We start from the raw sequence: 21012 nt of genomic DNA, 5'->3' as shown, positions 1-21012 counted from the left end.
CTCCCACACCCCGCCAATGCTGCTTTGCCTCCTCCATTACTTTTGTGTTGTCAGCAGATTGAGATTTCGTCCTCCCTACGACATCAACTTAAAGACATTCTCCAGTACATCTGCCACATAATGCGAATTCAACAGCGTTTAATGTATGGAAAACAATATTAGACCTTGTAATAATGCCCCTTCACATCTGATGCAATGCAATTTCAGCAGAATTTCACACTGGCATCTGCAGCTGATTCAAATAGCAAGGCTTAGGTAGATGACGTTTGATACCCAAGTAAACATTTGAGTTATTAACCTTTTCGACCTATGTTGGTAAAGGCAAGATGACGAAGGTGACGAGGATCAGACATTGTCTGGAATGGCCATTGTTGACATCTCACTTCTTAGTGGTTTGGAACCTGAGACGGTGCAGCTCGATCAGGTAGAAACAATTCACCAATAAGAATACTTCTTGCATTGTTTTTTTTGTAGATTTGATTCAGATAAATATCTGGGATAGGTCAGTTTTGGGAAAAAGATTTCTTCAAGTCATAGAGTGAGCCACACGATATACAGCATATGGAGCTTTCTTTAATCACTATTTCTAGCCAAATAGTAAAAGTCTCCTTTATTCTGTTCAGAATGCGATTACGAGATAATGAACATGGACAATGGGGACTATTGTTAACCTTTGGCGATAGTGTAAAACAGGCGATATCGGGTTGGCCGCCCGTCATACCCTCCGCCCGTCATACCCTCCGCCCGATTTTCGATTTCATTGAAGTCAATGGAAATGAAAATCAGAGTTTAATATTCCAGCCTGTCCCCAGGGGAAGGAGCAACGATTTACAAGTTGCTGTCAATCCATAGATACATTGCGGTCGATCTTGACTTTGTGCGATTGTGTAAAATGGGTGATTGTGAATTGTCCGCCCGTTTTACATTTCTCTATTTTTATTTCGATTGAATTCAAGTCAAAAGCAAATAAGTATTGAGGATAAAAATGTTTAAACATTGACTAAAGCCGTGTAACGTTAATGCTCATCGTGCAGATTAGGACACAGGGGACCTTCTATTCCACCTCTCAGTGATCAGCGAACATTAGCCAAGGGTCTCAGTGATGCCGGCCGTATTATTGGGAAATAAGGATGTGACTGAATACACTTTATTGAGATTCATTCATCAATGGGATATTGCTCTGCAAAGTTACTCAAGTGAATTTCGCAGAAACTTCAAAGGGATAGAATTTCCGCGAAGGGGAGGAGAGCGTCCCCTGATCATCCCCACCCCCGCAAAGGAGACGTTTATTCGGAGTCTATGCTGATCTTCTGCCGAAATTACGGGGGGATGGGGCGATCGGGATAACCTCTGAAGAAATTCAACCATTAATTTCAGGGAGGACGCTCGTGGTTTAAATGCAACTTGTCAACTTCGTAGCTGAATTGAACCATTAAATCGATCAGTAATGATTGGTTCCGAACTGTGCCTCAACTCATTCAATATAAAACATCAGTTCTAATGCCGTGCTGTAAAATCTAAACAGTAGTTATGCAAAAAATAGCCTAAGAACATTTTCTGTTTTTTTCAGTTAAAAAATGGAGTCGAACATTATATAGATCACTATGATTTCAAGGATGGAAGGGTGTTACTATATCTGGATAAGGTACTGATGTTTTGTGAATTAAAATGATATTAGTGTAATAATTGATAAATTGGATAAAAAGAGAAATAAATAGTTTGAAATACGTATATTAACTATATTTACATTGAGCGTTATGCCGTTTTTACAATTACAATAATATATAATGTTGTATATAATGTAATATTTCCAAGTTTACTGACGACACAAAACTAGGTGGGATCGTGAGTTGTGAGGAGGATGCAACGAGACTTCAAGGCGATTTAGACAAGTTGAGTGAGTGGGCAAGTACATGGCAGATGCAGTATAACGTGGATAAATGGGAAGTCATCCACTTCAGAAGGAAAAACAGAAAGGCAGAGTATTATTTAAATGGTGATAGATTGGGAAATGTTAATGTACAAAGGAACCTGGGTGTCCTTGTACATCAGTCACTAAAAGCAAACATGTAGGTGCAGCAAGCAGTTAGGGAAGCAAATGGTATGTTGGCCTTCATTGCAAGAGGATTTGAGTACAGGAGCAAGGATGTCTTACTGCAGTTATACAGGACATTGGTGAGACCACACCTGGAGTATTGTGTGCAGTTTTGGTCTCCTTACCTAAGAAAGGATATACTTGCCATAGAGGGAGTGCAGCGAAGGTTCACCAGACTAATTCCTGGGATGGCAGGACTGTCGTATGAGGAGAGATTGGGTCAACTCGGCCTGTATTCATTCGAGTTTAGAAGAATGAGAGGGGATCTCGTTGAAACATATAAAATTCTGACAGGGCTAGACAGACTGGATGCAGAGAGGATGTTTCCCCTGGCTGGAGGGTCCAGAACGAGGGGCCACAGTCTCAGAATACGGGGTAGAACATTTAAGACTGAGATGAGGAGAAATTTCTTCACTCAGAGGGTGGTGAACCTGTGGAATTCTCTACCACAGAAGGCTTTGGAGGCCAAGTCACTGAATATATTTAAGAAGGAGCTAGATAGATTTCTAGACACAAAAGGCATCAAGGGGTTTGGGGAGAGAGCGGGAATATGGTTTTGAGATAGAGAATCAGCCATGATCATATTGAATGGCGGAGCAGGCTCGAAGGGCCGAATGACCTGCTCCTGCTCCTATTTTCTATGTTTCTATATTTCAGATAGTCAGAAGTGAAAGTCCGCTTTTGTACTTTCTACAATCAGATTTGTTAAAGAAGAATGCCAGCAGATTTTTTCGATTTTTGTAGAATTTCTGAATCTGATCTTTTTCCTCTGCACATCAGAAGAGGTCAGATCGTTTCTAATCAAAAAATCACTTTCCACTCAATGGTATTCTACATGAAATACTAGGAACCCAATCAAATACTAGGGACGATATTTATGGAAATGCTTCTTTTCCTGTGAACTATTTGACTGGAGGTGGCAGGGAGGGGGTGACTTTTAATTCCTGTTCTCTCCCACATGGCGCTATCCCAAAAAGAGCAGGGGAGTTCTTCCTAGTGTCCTGGCCAATATTTATACCTCAAACAACATCAGCAAAACAGGCTATCTGCTCATTCTCACATTGCTATTTGTGGGATCTCGCTGTGCACAAGTTGGCTGCTGCGTTTCCTATATTACAACAGTGACTACGCTTCGAAAGTATTTCAATGGCTGTATAGCACTTTGGGACGTTCTGAGGTCGTGAAAGGCGCCATATAAATGCAACGTCTATCTTTCATTTAAATGAAGACTGCGCTTCAATATGCGGATGTGGCATGTGCAGTAGTTGTGTTGGTTTGAGGAGCAATGTGGAACAGCAGATGTAAAGCAATTCCCAAAATGACCAGTTCGTCTTCCTGCACGAGGAGGCATCAAACGCTCCATCCCTACCCATAATGTTATAGTGAATGTAATCATAGTATGATGTAACATGTGACACTGATTTGACGTAACATGTTTTGTTGAGAAATCTATCACCTTGACTTGGTCGTTATTTTTAAGACCACATTAAGTGTTAATGGGAACAATGAAGTGCCTCGTGATTTCCAGTTTTGTCATCTTTTTCATCTGCTGAAGAAATGGATTTTCGTTTTACAGCTGCAAATTAGCTTTTAGCCTGCACGAGGCCACATCAAACAGCTAAGGAGTGCTTCATTTGATATGCATTCAATCTCTCTTGTTCTCCAATTTTTCTTACTTTGATTTGTTTCTGTTCCTCCTCAGGTCCGCAAGGAAAAAGAATGCATTGTTTTTGCGACAAAACAGGTTGTTCCGATGGGCTTAGTACAGCCGGCAACTGCGACCCTTTATGATTTTTATAACCCAAGTAAGTGGGACTTTCCTCAAGTTTGGTTGCCTCCCTGATCAGAATGGCAACGGATGGGCTGGGAGCAGTGTCGCCACCTTTCCTCTACCGGCATGCGATTCCAACAGGCCTTTACGGGTCCCAATCTCCTACAGCTAGAGTTGCTCATCCTTAATTAACAATTCTAGATGTGGGCGACACTGGCAAGGGGGGCGTTGCCTGCCCACCCCTTGTTGCCCTGAGAAGTTGGTGGTGGGAGCCCCCCTCCCAAGTGTTTGTGCTAATCACATCCCCCATTAGATGGGGAATGACTGTTTTTTTGATCTAGCGATGATGAAGTAACCAAGTTCAAATAATGTATAACTTGATGGGGGGAGGAACTTAGAGCTGATGATATGTTTGTGTTTTCATGTTCTTTGTATGGTTTCCAAATGTTCTCTTTTTGTTCCTTTAACTGTTTCGAGACATCTGAGAACTCTTTAGTAACCGCTTAATCTGGGTTCCCGCATTGTGAAAGCTATTATCTATAACATGAGACCATAAGAGAGAGGAGCAGGGGTAGGCCACCCGGCCCCTCGAGCCTGCTCCGCCATTTAATGAGATCATGGCTGATCTGATTTTTACCTCAACTCCACTTTCCCGCCCTTTCCCCATATCCTTTGACTCCCTTGCTGATTCAAAATTTGTCTAACTCAGCCTTGAATGTATTCAGTGACTCAGCCTTCACAGGATTTCGGGTAAAGAATTCCAAAAATTCACGACCCTCTGGGAGAAGAAATTCCTCCTCATTTCTGACTTAAACGGGCGACCCCTTATTCTGAGACTCTGCCCCTTAGTTTTAGATTTCCCCCTGAGGGGTAACATCCTCTCAGCATCTACCCTATCGAGTTCCCTCAGAATCTTGTATGTTTCAATAAGATCTCCTCTCATTCTTCTAAACTCCAATGAGTATAGACCCAACCTGTTCAATCTTTCCTTATAAGACAACCTTTCCATCCGGGAATCAACCTAGTGAACCTTCTCTGAACTGCTCCAATGCAAGTATATCCTTCCTTAAATAATGGCACCAGAACTGTACGCAGTACTCCAGGTGTGGTCTCACCAGCATCCTGTACAGTTTGTAAAATGTGCACTACATTTAAAGTTCAACCATTTTTTTCTGGTTGAGCTTTGTGTTTTATTGTGAGGTTTTTTTTTTTAAAAAATGCTGTGTATGAAAACCAAAGATGCCACCAATGTTATTCTTCATTTGGTTAAAGTGTTTAAATAAACCCATGACTTCCTTGCTTTTTTACTCCATCCCCCTAGAAATAAAGGGCAATATTCCTTTTGCCTTCCGGATTATCTGCTGCACCTGTATGTTGACTTTTTGTGTTTCATGTACGAGGGCAACCAGATCTCTCTGTACCGCAGTATTTTGTAGTATTTCTCCATTCAAATAATATTTTGCTTTTTTTTCCTCCCAAAGTGGATGACTTCACATTTTCCCACATTATATTCCATCTGCCAAATTTTTGCCCATTCGCTTAACCTGTCAATATCCCTTTGCAGACACTTTGTGTCCTCATCGCAACTTGCTTTTCCATCTATCTTTGTATCATCAGCAAATTTGGCCAGAAGACACTCTGTTCCTTCATCCAAGTCATTGATATATATTGTTATTGGTTGAGGCCTCAGCACTGAGCCCTGCGGCACCCCACTAGTTACAGATTGCCATTTTGAAAATGACCCTTTTATCCCAACTCTTTGCTTTCTGTTAGTTAGCCAATCCTCTATCCATGCCACTATATTACCCCCAACATCATGAGCTCTTATTTTGTGCAGTAATTTTTAATGTGGCACCTTATCGAATGCCTTTTGGAAATCCAAATATACTGCATACACTGGTTCCCCTTTATCCACCCTGCCCGTTACTTCCTCAAAGAACTCTAATAAATTTGTCAAACTTGATTTCCCCTTCATAAAACCACATTGACTCTCCTTGATTGTATTATGAGTCTCCAAATGTCCTGCTATTATTAACAGATGATGTGATCAGTGCAGGATAAAAGCACTACATGGAGCTCTGATTGTGTTATTGCTGTGACTTTAGGTATTAAATGCACCATATCTTACGGCGCTCCTGAACGGAATGTTATGGTTTCCAAGCTCTGCGGAAATGAAATTTGTACTTGCGCTGAAGGTAAGTCCTGAGTAGGATGTAACTCAAGATAATTTCCCTCCCCCTGTAGCTTCTCTTCATCTCGCCAACTGTGATGTCTCAGGATAGACATTTGAAGGCGGGGCTGCTGGTGGCAGGTTTGAAATGGTCAATGAAGCCTTTGGGAAGCGAAATGTTGACAATTTCAGCTATCCTGCGGTGGGCAGCTCGGTCCAGCAGTGGTCCAGAGAGGGCAGTGATTCCTACACAGGGAGAGGCGTTGGAATGAAACGACAAACCACAAAGTGTTCAGGGTTCTAGATTGGGGCGGGGGCGTGTTAGGAGGGGCTGTGTGTGACCAAATTAAGATATTTGACTCAATTGTAAGGAAACTTCAACTGAATATATCGATAAATAAAAAATTGTCCATTTGTTTAGTCGGAGCTAATGTTTGAACGGTATAAAGAGTGTTTTAGCCTGGCATATAGGTAATATAAGGTTAGGGTGAAAACTTTTAAGGTGTTAATATGAAATTACTCTGTCCACTCTGTTAAAGAGTCAAGACCCCGATTGAAATCAACGAGTTAGTACAAAATAATGGGTGAGGTCAGTTCATATGAATAGATTAAACATTCTTACACTTATATGGCGCAGCATAATTGCTGGGGCAATATGATGGTCTGCCTGTCTGTCTGTCTATCTATCTATCATAGTTAAGCTTTTTTAACTATTATATTATATTTTAGTGGCTGTTCCCAGCTAAATCAATAAATTAATTTCTATTAGGCTACCACATGTCCTGCCACTAATCAGAAACCTCCTGCACTGCGAAATGACAATATATTTGTTGCATTGAAAAATATAATCCATAATCCAGATGGGAAGATAGTATTTCCAGTTCGGAATCGCCCGTTTCAGGCGCATTAAAGTCAAGTTCTGATGCAGTTGTAAACATGTTTGATTTGTTTCCATTCTGGCAGAGTTGTTACGTGAATAATAATTAATTTCCATTTTACATAATGATTTTATCGGAGTAAAGTGTTTAAACTGTTTGTTTATTAAACACATCACCTCAGGTCCCTGTCCTCGAATTAAACACATTTTATCCGGGGAAGTGAATGGATCGGCTCGAATTGATTTTGCCTGTTACAGTCCGATTGTGGATTATGGTATGTGCACCACACGGTTTATCTCCATTCTTTCTTTCTGTTCAATGGATTATCCACCTTTGCAATATATTTCCTTCTTGAAGTCCTTTGGATTCAGATAGTGCTTCATTTTAGTTTAGTTTTATTTATTGTATGGTGTATATTTGTTTGTGTTTCGACCGTTATAAACCCTGGGGCCTGTAATTATTAATTAGTTGCACTGGGTGTTTGAGAGACATCTTTTCAATTTGATGTCGCCTTCACAGTATCAGTAGAGGAATGAAGCGACTTGCCCCCTAGCGTCATTTTCCTTTCAGACCTTAATATAGCAATTCCGTGCTGTCCTACCCACATCGGCTCTCCGCAGAATAAGGTGTTGGTCCATTCAGGTTGAAATACATAGCATTTACAGCACAGGAACAGGCCATTCTGCACAACTGATCCATGCCGGTGTTTATGCTCCCACCCCTCTTCATCTAACCCTTTCAGCGTAACCTTCTATTCCTTTCTCCCTCATGTACTTATCTAGCTTTCCCTTAAATGCATCTACGCTATTCGCCTCAACTACTCCTTGTTGTTGGAGGTTCCACATTCTAACCACTCTCTCGGCAAAGAAGTTTCTCCTGAATTCCTTATTGGATTTATTGGTGACTATCTTATATTGATGGCCTCTGTTTTAAATGTTTGGACTAAATCGTCATTTGCAAGACAAGCTGTTGTCTACTCTATAAACTGGAGATTAGAGGGAAGGTGGGGACGGACGGAAAGAAACTCGTCTTTAAGATTCAATTGTGATTACATTTTCCTCGTAATCTCGAGATATCTTCTCTCTCTAAACACTCATACTTCTGATCCAACAAGCATGCAAGAGATATTGGTTGAGGAAAGAATGATTGCTCATTTATTGGTGAAACGTCCTGCCCTTTTTAATCTGGGGCGGTGGGATCATTCACCAGTACAAGTAACCTGGGCTGCCTTGGGAAATAGTTCAGCTAATTATCACGGAGCTCAGTCTCTCTGTGGGGTAGATTGACTTTACGCGATAGTGTGAAACGGGTGATACCCCAGTCAACAGCCCATTTTACATCTCTCCCGATCAGTGGTTGAGGCGAATAGCATGGATGCATTTAATGGGAAGCTAGATAAGTACATGAGGGAGAAAAGGACAGAAGGATAAGCTGATAGGGTTAGAAGAGGAGGGTTGGGTGGAGGCTCATGTGCAGCATAAACGCCAGCATAGACCACTTGGGCCGAATGGTCTGTTTCTGCACTATAAATTCTATTTAATTCTATGATTATTGGACTATTATGACCATTGACTTCAACGGGCTGCCGATTAGTCATCACCCGTTTTTTCGCCCAGTGATCGAAGTCAAGCTTGCCCGACTTCTCAGTCTGCACTGGCGTATCCGCCATATTAAAGGGGTAAATTTCCGAGGGGATTTCCAGCTGATCTGCGATAGCCATAGCAGAGAAGCCGTGGAAAGGTATCATCGTTTTACTGCGGGGGGGGGTGGTGTGTTCTGGAGTGAGCCTTTAGCTCAGTGGCAGCATTCGCCCCCTCCCCCTCTCTGAGTCATAACATACAGGTTTCGAACCCCACTCCTGTCAATCGCGGGGAGTGGAGTCCGGAGCTCCAACAGGATACGGGCATCAGGTGGGGGTGGGTGCCTCTCTTCCCCCTCACTGTGTGGATTGTAGGAGCCCATCAAACCCGATCGCCCTGTTGGACTAACCGCCCTATCGGCTGGTCTAAAGATAGTTACGGCCAGGGGAGGAGTGTTCACGTTGCGGCTTGTCAGTCTGTTAATCAGCCTGTGAATTGTTCCACTGCTCCATACTATTCTCTCCAAGTGTAAACAATTTTACAACACCAAGTTATAGTCCAGCAATTTTATTTTAAATTCACAAGCTTTCGGAGGCTTCCTCCTTCGTCAGGTGAACGATGTGAAAATTACCGGCATCTCCACATCATTCTCTCCAAGGGAAGAGTGTGAAGATACAAAAACAACAACCAGGGGTTTTCCTGACTCTTCTGTCGAAGTTACATGGAGGAGGAGCGAGGGGATCATCGGCGGTAATGAACCCTCCTGTGACACTTTTAACGTTTTTGTTCTTCAAATTGCTTTCCAGCCTATACGGTGAGAATTTTGAACAGAACCACATCCGGATACTTTGACAATTATCATGGGTCTATCACCAACCTTCTCAAAATGAGCTGTGAGTATTTTTTTGAAACGCGATTCCTTGTCGAACCTGGCGTTGCCGAGAAACAGCTGTGAAATTATAACAAAAGGCGTGTGGTAAATGTTGGAGACAACATTTGCACCCAATACTGGCGATAACTGCTCGAATGGATTTGAACACTAACAAGGCTGGCAGTGATAATGTCACTGTGGAAATGTTCACCACTTGTTCAGTCAAAACCTTTCTTCAATATTATTTCAGTTAACACATCTTATTTGAGAAAATTGTTGTGTACAATTTGGGGAAATGATTCCCTTTGGCCCCCATCCCACGACAAGCAGCATCCTTCGCTTGAAGGTGGGCAAACTTTTTATGCCGAGTTCTTCCCACGTTCATGCCCCAACCAGTCAAAAATGACAATCGCAAGAGGTTGCCCAGTTTCCCTATTTCTCCAGTCTTCCCCTCTCGTTGTATCCCGTTTGAGGAAGATTTCTGTTGCCTCGATCTCAACGCTGAGCTTTGGATCCCGTATCCTCTCCATCACTAAGATAGTTCACTTCTGGTTTCAGTGACACCACTCGCCTCCGCCACTACCTCAGCCAATCTGCCGCTGAAATGCTCGGACTTGCCTCTGTCACCTCCGAACTCGATGGGCGGGTCGTTCCGATTCTGCCGGCAGCCTACAATCTCCACCCAGTTCACTGGGCAGAACGTGCGGGCTGGCGAACTCGGAAACGAAAACCGGGACAAATTACTCCAATGCTCTCCCGCTCGGCCAACAACCTTCAAGCCTCCATTAACTTGAGCTCATCCAATACCTGTTACTCTGGATCATATTCCACGCCAAGTCCATCTTGGCTGTCACCCCAACCCTCAGAAATCTACTTTGGCTCCTGGTCCGCTGGTGGCCGCGCCTTCAGCTGCCTAGGCCCTAAGATCTGGAATTCCCTCTGTAAACCTCTTCACATCTCTACCTCTCTCTCCTTTTTAAAGTCGCTCCTTAAAACCTACCTCTTTGACCAAGCTTCTGATCACCTGTCCTAATATCTCCTTATGTGGCTTGGTGTTAAATTCTATCTGCTAACGCTCCTGTGGAGCACTTTGGGCCGTTTTACTACTTTAAAGGCGCTGCATAAATACAAGTTGTTGTTGGTCCCAAATGCCACAAATTTAAATTCTTATCCTTGTGTTTAAGTCATTCCATGGCCTTGTCCCTGCTCGTCTCTGTTAGCTTCTGCATCCCTACAAACCTTCCTCCCCAACTTCCGTTCCTTTGATTCCAGTCTCTGGGGTATCCCCTCTCCCTTCACCTCAACATTGGGGCCCTGACTTACACTGCCTCGGTCCCACATTCTGGAATTCCCTCCCCAAATCCCTCCACCACTCACCTTCCCGAAGACGCTTCTTCCAACCCATCTATTTGACTGGAAATGAGCACAGCCCAGGATGTTAATAGAAGTCATAGCAGAAGTTCTGGCAACAATTTTTCAATCTTCCATAAATATGCAATTTATGCTGTGGGAATGGGCATTAGCCCATATAACACCCTCGTTCGAGAAGGGAGAGAAGGGTAAATTAGGTGACTATAGACCAGTTAGGCCAGCATCAGACCTGGGGGCAATTTAAATTTAGGTGATGGTGTGAAACTGATGATATTAAATTAGCCATCCATTAATACACCACGTCCAATTTTCAATTGACGTTAATGGAAAGGAAAATCAGACATGGTGTGTAATGGGCAGCTCATTCAATATCACCCAGTTTACATTATCGCCCAAAGTTAAAATTACCCCCGTTGACTCTGCTTTGCCATCAGGACCTAATGACTTATCCAATTTCGTTCTGTTAACTTTGTTTCAGAACAAATTCCTTTTCTACGGTTAGCTCCATCAGTTATTCCATATCCTCCTCCAGGACATCTACATTCTCATTTCCACAGTGATTTGTTAAAACCGATGCGTTGTTTCTCCTGCTTCTTGACTCCTTCACTTACCTTTATGGGAAAGGGGATTCTGCATTTAGTTACATTTTACCTAACCTCCGACTGAGTAACACCCTCAGTGCACAGGCATGATCAGAGCACAATGTTGGGGATTCCGGTCTGGTAAGTGTGGTTAGCAATAAATAGTCACTGCTTTTGATTTACTGCCGTTAATTTAACGCATCACATTTCCTTTTCGTGGTCCGAAATCCAGATAAGGATGATCACATTGAACGAAATGCTGTCCGACATTTCCTCAACCGGAAATCTTGCCAGTTTCAACTGAAGGAGGGGAAAGAATATCTGATCATGGGGCAAGATGGGACAACCAAGGATGGAAGCGGGAAGTAAGCCAGCTTTATAAATTATCAACACAGCAAATCACACCAAATAGAAAATTGCCAGGGTACCAGAGGTCTGTTCAAGTTAAAGTTAGGATGGAGTGATGGGCTGAACATTAAATCCAGTAGCAATGGGCAACGATCTAATGACCTGCTCTGCCTGGATGGGGCCGAGCTTCTTGAATGATGTTGCTGCTGTGCCTGTCCAGGCCAACGGTGAGTTTACCACTGTACTCCGGCCTTGAACTTTATAGATGGAGGATAGGCTGCGAGAGGTCAGCAGGCGAGCTGCCTGTCTCAGAATACCAACTCGCTGATCTGTTCTTTTTAGCCCCGCTGTTGATACAATTGGTGCAATTAGATGTCCCGTCTGTGGTGACCCATTTCTTTGCTTTGGGCACCTGGTGGACCCACATGGTTGACGCTTGACTAACAAGTCATTCAGTTGTATCAAAGAAAAAAGGCTACCCACACGGGACAAGGAGAGGGCCCACCACCACCTTCTCAGGGTAACGAGAGATGGGCAATCAATGTCGGCCTTGCCAACGACTCCCACAACAAGAGAATGAATAATGAATAATAACATTTCTGACCTGTGAAACCATAAGGTAATTACTTACTGATGCAGAACTCTATATGGCTCAGAGACACGGCCAGGGGGACAGTAATATAAAAAGGTTGGGCTCCATTTCAGAATCTTGCCTTAGTTGCAGGCTCTTGACAAACCTGTAGTTTGTTTCGTTATTCACAGCGCTGAAATTTCCCCAGTAGACGTTCGCTTTTAAGTTATATCATCAGAATAATTCACCACTTGTGGAGAGGGATTGGCTACTTTTCCAGGGACACATGCCTGAGCCCATCTTTCAGCAGAATAGTCTGTTCCTCCAGGAGAGTAGTCTGTTGATGTTGGTTGAATATCTAATTGTTGTTTTGATCTGCAGCGTGCAGTACCTATTTGATGCCAGATCGTGGATCGAAGCAATTCCCTCGGAAGATATGTGTGGACTTCGGAAATACAGAACTTACTGTAAACAGATGAAAGATTCCATGAATGATCTTGAAAATCTAGGATGCCAAATATAGCGCCAATGAAACAGATTATTGCTCCTCACATGTTAAATTTTTCACTACCAAATCCAACTTGATAATCTTTTTGAATGAAAACGTGTTTAGAATGTTATAAGAAAAATAAAGTACACCCTCAGTGACCTTCCCTGCGAGAATTTGTTTTAGTTCTTCAACGATATCATGTAATATAATTCTTTCAGGCGACACTGCCATGTGATGCTGTCACACGATGCTGTCATGTGATGTTTCATGCGAAACTGTCATGTAATATTTCATGTGATGTGTCGTGTGCTGCTGTCACATGAATTATTGTAGCAATTTTCACACGTGCACAGTTAGCAGATCAACGAATTGATTTTCTTTAGACTGTTGATTCAAGCATGCTATTTTGTATGACATCAGGGTGATAATATCGCCCCTTTTTGTGTTTGTCTGTATGAACATTCAGTAAGGCAGTGACATTTAATGTTTCCACTTCTGCTGCTGTTTGTTAAGGTTAACTGCGTCTTTCTCAGTGAACTTTGGTTCCGTTGTGTTGAGAACTTGCTCTCCCTTCGTAACGTCATAGATTGGGAAGGGCTCAGCTCACTTTGGTCACCCCCAGATCTTCGAGACAGGAGTGAATCGTTCCTTTTATCTGTTGGGTCACTGTGGGGTGACTTGGTCTGTTTGAGGTGACGCTTTAGTTAGTGTTACCGGGTAACTGTGAGCTGGTTTGGTCACTGTGGGGTTACTGGGTCACTGTGGGATTACTGAATCACTGTGGGGTGACTGGATCCCTGATTCACTGTGGAGTTACTGGATCACTGTGGATTTACAGTTCACTGTGGGGCAACATGGTAATTGTTGGTTACTGGTCACTGTAGGATGACTGGGTCACTGTGGGGTTACTGGGTCACTGTGGGGCTACGTGAACAGTGTGTGGTTACTAAATCAATGTGGGGTTACTGAATCCCTGGTTCACTGTGGAGTTACTGGGTCACTGTCGAGTTACTGGGTCACTGTCGAGTTACTGGGTCACTGTGGAGTTACTGGGTCACTGTGGATTTACTGGGTCACTGTGGATTTACGGGCTCAATGTGGGGCGATATGGTAATTGTGGGTTGCTGGTCACCATGGGGGGACTGGGTCACTGTGGGGTTACTGGGTCACTGTGAGATAACTGCATCTCTGTGGGGGGCACTGCTTACTGTGGGGTTACTGGGTCAGTTTGAGGTGATGGTTTAGTTCGTGTTTCTGGTTCACTGTTGGGTGACCGGCTCACTGTGTGGTTTCCGGTTCACTGTGAGGTTACTGGGTCACTGTAGGGTTATGGGGACAGTGTGTGATTGCTGAATCACTCCGGGGTTACTGGATCACTGGTTCACTGTGGGGTTACTGGGTCACTGTGAGATGACTGCGTCACTGTGGGGTCACTGCTCACTGGGGTTGCTGGGTCTGTTTGAGGTGATGGTTTAGTTAATGTTTCTGATTGACTGTGGGGTGACTGAGTCACTGTGGGTTTACTGGGTCATTGTGATGTCAGTAGGTCATTGTAGGTTTACTGGTCACTATGGCATCACTGGGACATTGTGGGTTTATCGGGTCACTGTGGGTTTACTGGGTCACTATGGGTTTACTGGGCCACTGTGGGTTTACTGGGTCACTATGGCATCACTGGGACACTGTGGGTTTACTGTGTCACTGTGGGTTTACTGGGTCACTATGGCATCACTGAGACACTGTGGGGTTACTGTATCAATCTGGGTTTACTGGGGCAGTATGGTATCACTGGGTCAGTTTGGGGTTACTGGGTCAGAGTTCTCCTCTGAGTCCAACAAGGAAGCGTTATGCCTCCCCTGTCTGGTCTTACGCCCCTTCCTGGCCATGATTTCCCTGCTGTTTTCCATCTATCTACTTACCTTGTGCAAGGAACAGTTACTTGGGTCCCAGGCGGCAGCCTCCTGCTACCCGATTTTAATGGCTTGGCAGCCACTTCCCGCCAACTTCCCGGCCTATTTGGTCGGGAACTCAACAGTCGGCAGGCTAATCAGGTAATGGAGTTTAAATCGGCAGAGCCTGCCTGCTGCCGCTCCTGGACGGGCCACTTCGTCCCTGCCTTAGCGTTAAAATCCAAGACCATAGGATATTCCATTTTCGCTACTTCTCTGGCCCAATCATTACTTGCTCTATCTTTTGCGTCCAGAATTTCAGAACTGAACTGGACCGAAGGTGTGAAACGCCCGGGACATGATGTGTATAGTGGAAAATCATCAAGAAACAGTAATTGTCTTGAATTCAAGGTAAGTTCATTTCGTTATGTTAAACTTACATGACACCTTGGTTAGACCGCACTTGAAATACTGTGCACAGTTGTGGTCTTCATATTACAAAAAGGGTATAGATGTACTGGAAAATGTGCAAGAAAAATCTACAAGGATGACATCAGAACTGAGAGGGTACAATTATCAGGAAAGACTGAACAGGCTGGGGTCATTTCTCTAGAAAAGAGGGGTGACCTGATAGAGGTCGCTAAAATTTGAAAGTGTTCGGTAGGGTAGACCTAGAGAAGATGTTCCCACTTGTGGGGAGTCCAAAACTAGAGGCCATAAGTATAAGGTAGTCACTAATAAATCCAATAAGGAATTCAGGAAAAATGTGGAACTCGTTACCACAAGGCGTTGTTAAGGTGAATGGCATAGGTGAGTTTAAGGGGAAGCTAGATAAGTACACGAGGGAGAAAGGAATAGAAGGATATCTTGATAGGGTGAGATGAAGTAAGATGGGAGAAGGCTCACGTGGAGCATAAACCCCGGCATAGCCCTGACAGGCCGAATGGCCTGTTTCTGAGCAGTAAATTCTACCCATTTCTATGTACTAAATTGGGAGATCGACAGACTCCAGAGCTTGTGAGGTAACGTTTTAATGTCAATGTATACTGGCCCCTTCCACTAAAAGATTCTTTAATTGATTCCTAATCAGAGTGATTAAATCTACCGATTGCCAAACCATATCCATTGGCTTTCCAACGAGACTGTCCTCTTCAATACATGACTACATTTTTTGCTGCTTAATTAATTTCTAAACAAAGGCCCGGACAAAGAAAAATAAATTCCATACAGATTATTTTTTTTGCACAGACTGACAGATCTGCACAGTTCACAATGGGAACAGTGGAATTTTCGTAATTAAATTTCGCGATCACATATGGCTAAACATTTTTGAGACTTAATGAAAATAGCCTTCAATTAGACAAACTGCCCATCTAACTGCTAGACCCTCTAGCACCTCCGCGAAAAGCCTGTTAATACCTCCAGAAATTCAACATTTCTGTATATCTGCGGGGCTATGCAGCTGTATACAGCTGACTCGATCATTTTCTCTGTGTATCTGCGCGTGTTCTTCGCTCTAACGTGCACCACGGAGCCTCCTTATATCGATACTATATATAGAGTCAATTAAAAAGATAGAAAAAATTCTCGATGTAACTAAGCTAATCTACCACAAATGTGCGAATTTATTTTATCAACCTATAAATGACCATGCCTTGCACCAACCTATAAATGACCATCCTTACTATGCATTACTGTAGGAGTGGAGATGTCGAAATATTTTTGGAATGTATGATAGAAATAATATTCTAGACTCTTTACTCTTTCAATGGACAATATCATTGCAAAATATAGTAATCCCTGGCCAGTAGGAATCAATGACGCTCGGCTTAATCTGTTTGTTGAATAGACTGTAACTAACACCAATCATTGTGCAATGCTTGTGTGTCACTTGTGGTTTCCCTTAGGTATAAATAAGACCTTATTTTGAAAGCAGATGTCCGTAACACTAACAGACAACTTCGCTTCTCTCCGAACATGGGACTACCGGTAATCATACAGATAGAAAACATATACTACCCGATTCTTGCAATAGTTGGTGTTCCTGGTAAGCTTTTTATATTCAGTTAATATTTATATTTAGCAGTGTTTCACGGTATCACTGCTCCTGCTGTCGGTGTAATAATATCATCTGCTTATTTTAATGTGTTTGATTTGCAGATACTAATTACTGGCATCAAGGCAATTAAATGAAATCATCCAGGATTCTGTCATTTTGTTAATGCAACAACCTGACAGGCAGCACAACTCACTCTGACTTTTAAAATTCAACAGTTTAGTGGTGATGTCTTCTCTTTTATAGACGGTCTTGCAGTTTTGTGCCTGAGTGAAGTATTGATATCGGATCGAGCTGCCAAGCTAACAATTCTTAAAGGAACCCCTCGAGGTTGCTCAAAAAAGCATAGGGCATTTTCACTTTTTATTTTTGAGGGCACAGGAAAAGAAAACAGGAGTTATCCTCCGGGGCCCACATAAAAACTGTGGTCCACTGTTGCCACATTGCAGCCCACTCTGGGATAGCATCCCGCCCTCAGACCTAACCGTTTGGCCAGATCAGCACAGGAGACGACTGATTTCCCGCTCTTGTGGCACTGCAGCTCGCCAGCAGCATTTAAAGAATGCCGGAAACAGAGCCTTAGGGGTTGAAATTGTTCTTCCCCAGTAGCGCAAAGTGGGCTCAGAGCGAATGGGAAGCCCATTTTACATCCAGTCTGAGGTTCCTTTCCATTGAAGTCAATGGAAGCGAAAATCGGGTGTAGGGTAAATGGGGCTGCCGATTCTTATGAGTTTGTTTCACACTACTGAGAAAGACCAATTTCACCCCGTACATCTGGCACAGACTTGCGAGCAGAACCCAATTTGGGTGCAAGTCGAAGTTTCCCCCACATTTATACTATAACTGCAGACTATGGTGTAGATTTTGGTCTTTATCACCTGGTCATTTTGCATCACCTTGGTGGAGCGGAGAGAGGAATATCGGGTGGACAAGAAGTCAATGGAAACAAAATTTGGGTAAAAAGGGCTGTCAATTCGCTATTGCCAGTTTCAAGTTTCTGCCCAAGACCAATTGCACCCCTGTGGTCACTAATTTTCCGAGTTGCGACTGCAGCAAAGAGATTTTTTCACTGCTACTGGATATGGAAAACCGTAGACGCAGTGGCCGCTATGTGTTGGTGCCGGGTGAGGTCATTGACCGCTGCCACCTTGTCAGAAATTTTATCCTGACGGGCACAATTCTGAAACTGTGCGATATATTACGTTGTATTAAGATGGAGCCAGTTAATGTTGTGAGTCCGCAATTAAAGTGAGACCAGTGATATTAAAGCGAGTCCAACTATTGCTATGCTGTTATAATTCGAAAGCCAAGTTGCTGTACTTGGTGATTTCTCCGGTAAATATGGGATAGGTTTTAGTCTTTACATCCGGAGTGTTCTGCATCACCTGGGCAAAGCACATAAAGGATAATCCTCTCGGAGGATAATGCTTCCCGAAAAAAACCCAGCAGATTATCTTCCATTACTTTCAATAGAAGGAAAATCCGACGGGTTTTGTTACCGCCTGTGATCATGGCCGTCAGAATTTCATTTTTACATACAGGGGTAGAAATTGGTCTCGGGCGGTAGCGGGAAACGGGCGGTCTGATGTCTGCCTCCCGTTATACTCCCCTTCTGATATTCAGTTCCAGCTGATAAAGTTTGTAATCTATCACAAGTTTCCTTTGCAAGGTAGAAATACAGCGACAGCAGTAGAATTTCCGCGGGCCTTCTCCCAATGGTCCCGCTGCAGCTTCAATAGAAGATCCTGGAAATCCGGGAGTAACGGTGTAAACGGGTGAAGCTACCACAGGAGATCGGCAGAGCTCTGCCAAGAAATTCTACTCAAAAGTGTTGCTGGAGATATAGCTCAGTAGATGTCATTTCCACGTTCACCAATGGGATGAAAGTCGGGCGGATTTTGCAATGGGCGGATGATCCGTTCTTCAGATTAACGGCCTGGGGTTGAAGGTGAAAGTTACTCTCTTTGTTACTGATCTTTCCTTCCCGTTTGATAAACCAATAGATAAATAATTCAAATGAATAATAGACTTTAATCCATCTGTTGGTAGATTTTTTTTAAAAAAGAATGTTGTTCAGGAAAACTGGAGGGAAGAGAAATACTCCGTCGTACATCAAGCCCCCAAACAGGGAATAGATACACTGGGATATGATTGTCAGTATGGTCACAGGGATTATTATTTCTATGTTTGTTCCCAAAGCTTAAATTTTCACTCTTAACAGCGATTTGGACCTGAGACAAGAGCTCATGCTTTTTACATTATTCGGCTCAGGCTGGTTGCCGAAGAGTAGCTTCCATGTAAATAAACCGAGGACAATAATCATACTTGGATTAATAATTTCTAATAATCACTGTGATTTATTGTTTTTACCAGACACATCTCTGATACATCTCCAAAATTCCCTCTGCCCATGCTCAGACCCCAGGTAACTCCGCCATTTAACTGTCTGCTTTGATGTAAGCAATTCCTGCAGTATATAGTTGGGACACAATTCAAAATGAAATGTTTGCTCTGATATTGTGCACATGAGACTGAGAAGTCTTACTTTGCTGGTGATTTGCTGAGGAAAAGCACGGGGAGATGACCTGGTGACCTGGTGATAGTTTTCATCTGTTTGCAGAAAATAAAAAAAAAATGAATATTGCACTCAGAATCATGTCATCACACTGAAACGTACATTGCAAGATTATTGGGGATATTTGAAATGAGGATATATACTGGGGATACATTTTAAACCTGATGCTTGGCTTAATTCTGGCAATGGGGTTCGGCTGTGCGTATTGGCCGCTAGTGGATACGCAACGCCGGTTTAACGCCAGGAGAGCTACTGCACAAATTGTAAGGAAGGACAGAGAGGAGCAAATCGGCCACTTTTCTTGCACCCAGCCCGAAATTCCTTTCTATTGAAGTCAATGGAAATGAAAATCAGACGGATTCTATGACGGGCGCCGCAAAAGTGCATTTTTGGAAACGTGAAAATCCGTGTATTTCAGTGCAGAATTTTGTTTATTCTTTTGAAGCAACCCATAGAATAAGTTAGCGATTTACAACCATAAAGAAATGTATCTTTTCAGAATTGCGAAGTTTATAGTTGGAGAAAGAGAGATCTGTGCGACAAGAAAACAATCCACGGTTTTTCTTGCAAAGAACTGTCGACTGATCATTTTCTCAGTATAAGGAGAGTTAGTAATTTAATTTCGTCCTTTTTGCAGCTAATTTGGTGACAATTGTGATTCTCTCCCGCGGAAGTTACGGCCTCTCCAAATGCATCACCCGTTACCTGGTGGCCATGGCAGTGGCGGATCTATTCGTCCTGATATATGAAGTAATCCTGTATGAGATTAAAGATGCTTATTTCCCATATTCATTCCTGAACTACACTCCTATTTGTCGTCTCAATCTCGCCCTGAATTTAGTTGCCATGGATAGTTCTGTCTGGTTAACTGTCGCTTTCACCTTTGATCGATTTGTGGCCATTTGTTACCAAAAGTTGCGAACAAAATATTGCACCGAAAGAACTGCGGCTGTGGTTATAGCAGTGGTGTGTTTCCTGAGTGTTTTAGAAAATGTTCCAATCTACTTTATGTTTGAACCTCGGGAAATAATTGACAATGTACCATGGTCATGTTATGTAAAATCAAGCTTCTATGCCATACCCATATGGGCAGTATTCTTATGGCTGGAAACGATTTTAACCCCATTTTTTCCATTTGTTTCGATTTTACTGCTCAATGCTCTGACCATCAGGCACATTTTACTGGCCAATAGAGTGAGGAGGGGACTCCGAGGAAGCAACAATGATCCAGAGATGGAGAACCGAAGAAAATCAATCATTTTATTGCTCGCTATATCTGGCAGTTTTATACTGTTATGGATGGTAAACTTCCTATTTTTCGTATGTGTGCAATTTACAGATGTTCGATTTTTTGAAACAACTTACGACGCTCCTTTCACCATTATGGAACTATCTGGCTATATGCTTAGGTGTTTGAGTTCTTGCACAAACACGTTTATTTATGCAGTGTCCCAGAGTAAATTCAGAGAGGAGTTGAAGAAGGTGATTAAGCGTCCCCTGACTCTCATTACTAATTTAATCAAATAATTTAAATGCTTCACAGAATTAAAATGTAACTACATCCATCGGAACCTAACAGGAATTGTTCAATTGACATGTACACACAGGAATCTGCAGTGGCAATGGGAGCTGCAATCTGGTCCCCATATTAGATGACATATTGTATGAGATCAAAGTTGCTTGGGGTAATATTAACCGTCGCCGATAGTGTAAGACAGGCGATATCGCTATTCTCGCTATCCCCTTCAACCGGTTAATCTTGTAAA

General features: G+C 42.9%; 2 protein-coding genes across 3 annotated transcripts in view; both read left to right on the top strand.

Annotated features, from left to right (window-relative positions):
- The window catches only part of LOC137305250 (complement C4-A-like), a 78260-nt gene extending 65371 nt beyond the window's left edge, over nucleotides 1-12889 (top strand). The window contains exons 34-41 of the mRNA XM_067974097.1: nucleotides 322-424; nucleotides 1571-1645; nucleotides 3798-3900; nucleotides 5972-6061; nucleotides 7096-7188; nucleotides 9301-9387; nucleotides 11550-11682; nucleotides 12618-12889. Coding sequence (XP_067830198.1) covers nucleotides 322-424; nucleotides 1571-1645; nucleotides 3798-3900; nucleotides 5972-6061; nucleotides 7096-7188; nucleotides 9301-9387; nucleotides 11550-11682; nucleotides 12618-12759 — 826 coding nt within the window. The 3' untranslated portion in view covers nucleotides 12760-12889. The remainder of the gene's footprint in view (nucleotides 1-321; nucleotides 425-1570; nucleotides 1646-3797; nucleotides 3901-5971; nucleotides 6062-7095; nucleotides 7189-9300; nucleotides 9388-11549; nucleotides 11683-12617) is intronic.
- A 3677-nt stretch (nucleotides 12890-16566) lies between these two features.
- LOC137304941 (probable G-protein coupled receptor 139) lies at nucleotides 16567-20773 on the top strand. 2 transcript variants are annotated; one of them, XR_010958654.1, is made up of 3 exons: nucleotides 18356-18619; nucleotides 19045-19096; nucleotides 19884-19970. XR_010958654.1 is itself a non-coding variant. In XM_067973724.1 (2 exons), the coding sequence occupies exons 1-2, from the start codon at nucleotides 16593-16595 to the stop codon at nucleotides 20771-20773; spliced, it is 960 nt and encodes a 319-aa protein (XP_067829825.1). In that variant the 5' UTR covers nucleotides 16567-16592. The 2 variants fall into 2 exon arrangements, 1 of the variants encoding a protein (XP_067829825.1); XM_067973724.1 differs by lacking the exons at nucleotides 18356-18619; nucleotides 19045-19096 and adding an exon at nucleotides 16567-16662 and having other exon boundaries at nucleotides 19884-20773.
- The last annotated feature ends 239 nt before the right edge of the window (nucleotides 20774-21012 follow it).

The sequence above is a fragment of the Heptranchias perlo genome, chromosome 39, assembly GCF_035084215.1.
Source record: "Heptranchias perlo isolate sHepPer1 chromosome 39, sHepPer1.hap1, whole genome shotgun sequence".
NCBI lineage: Eukaryota > Metazoa > Chordata > Chondrichthyes > Hexanchiformes > Hexanchidae > Heptranchias > Heptranchias perlo.
This window is presented reverse-complemented; position numbering and strand designations above follow the sequence as displayed.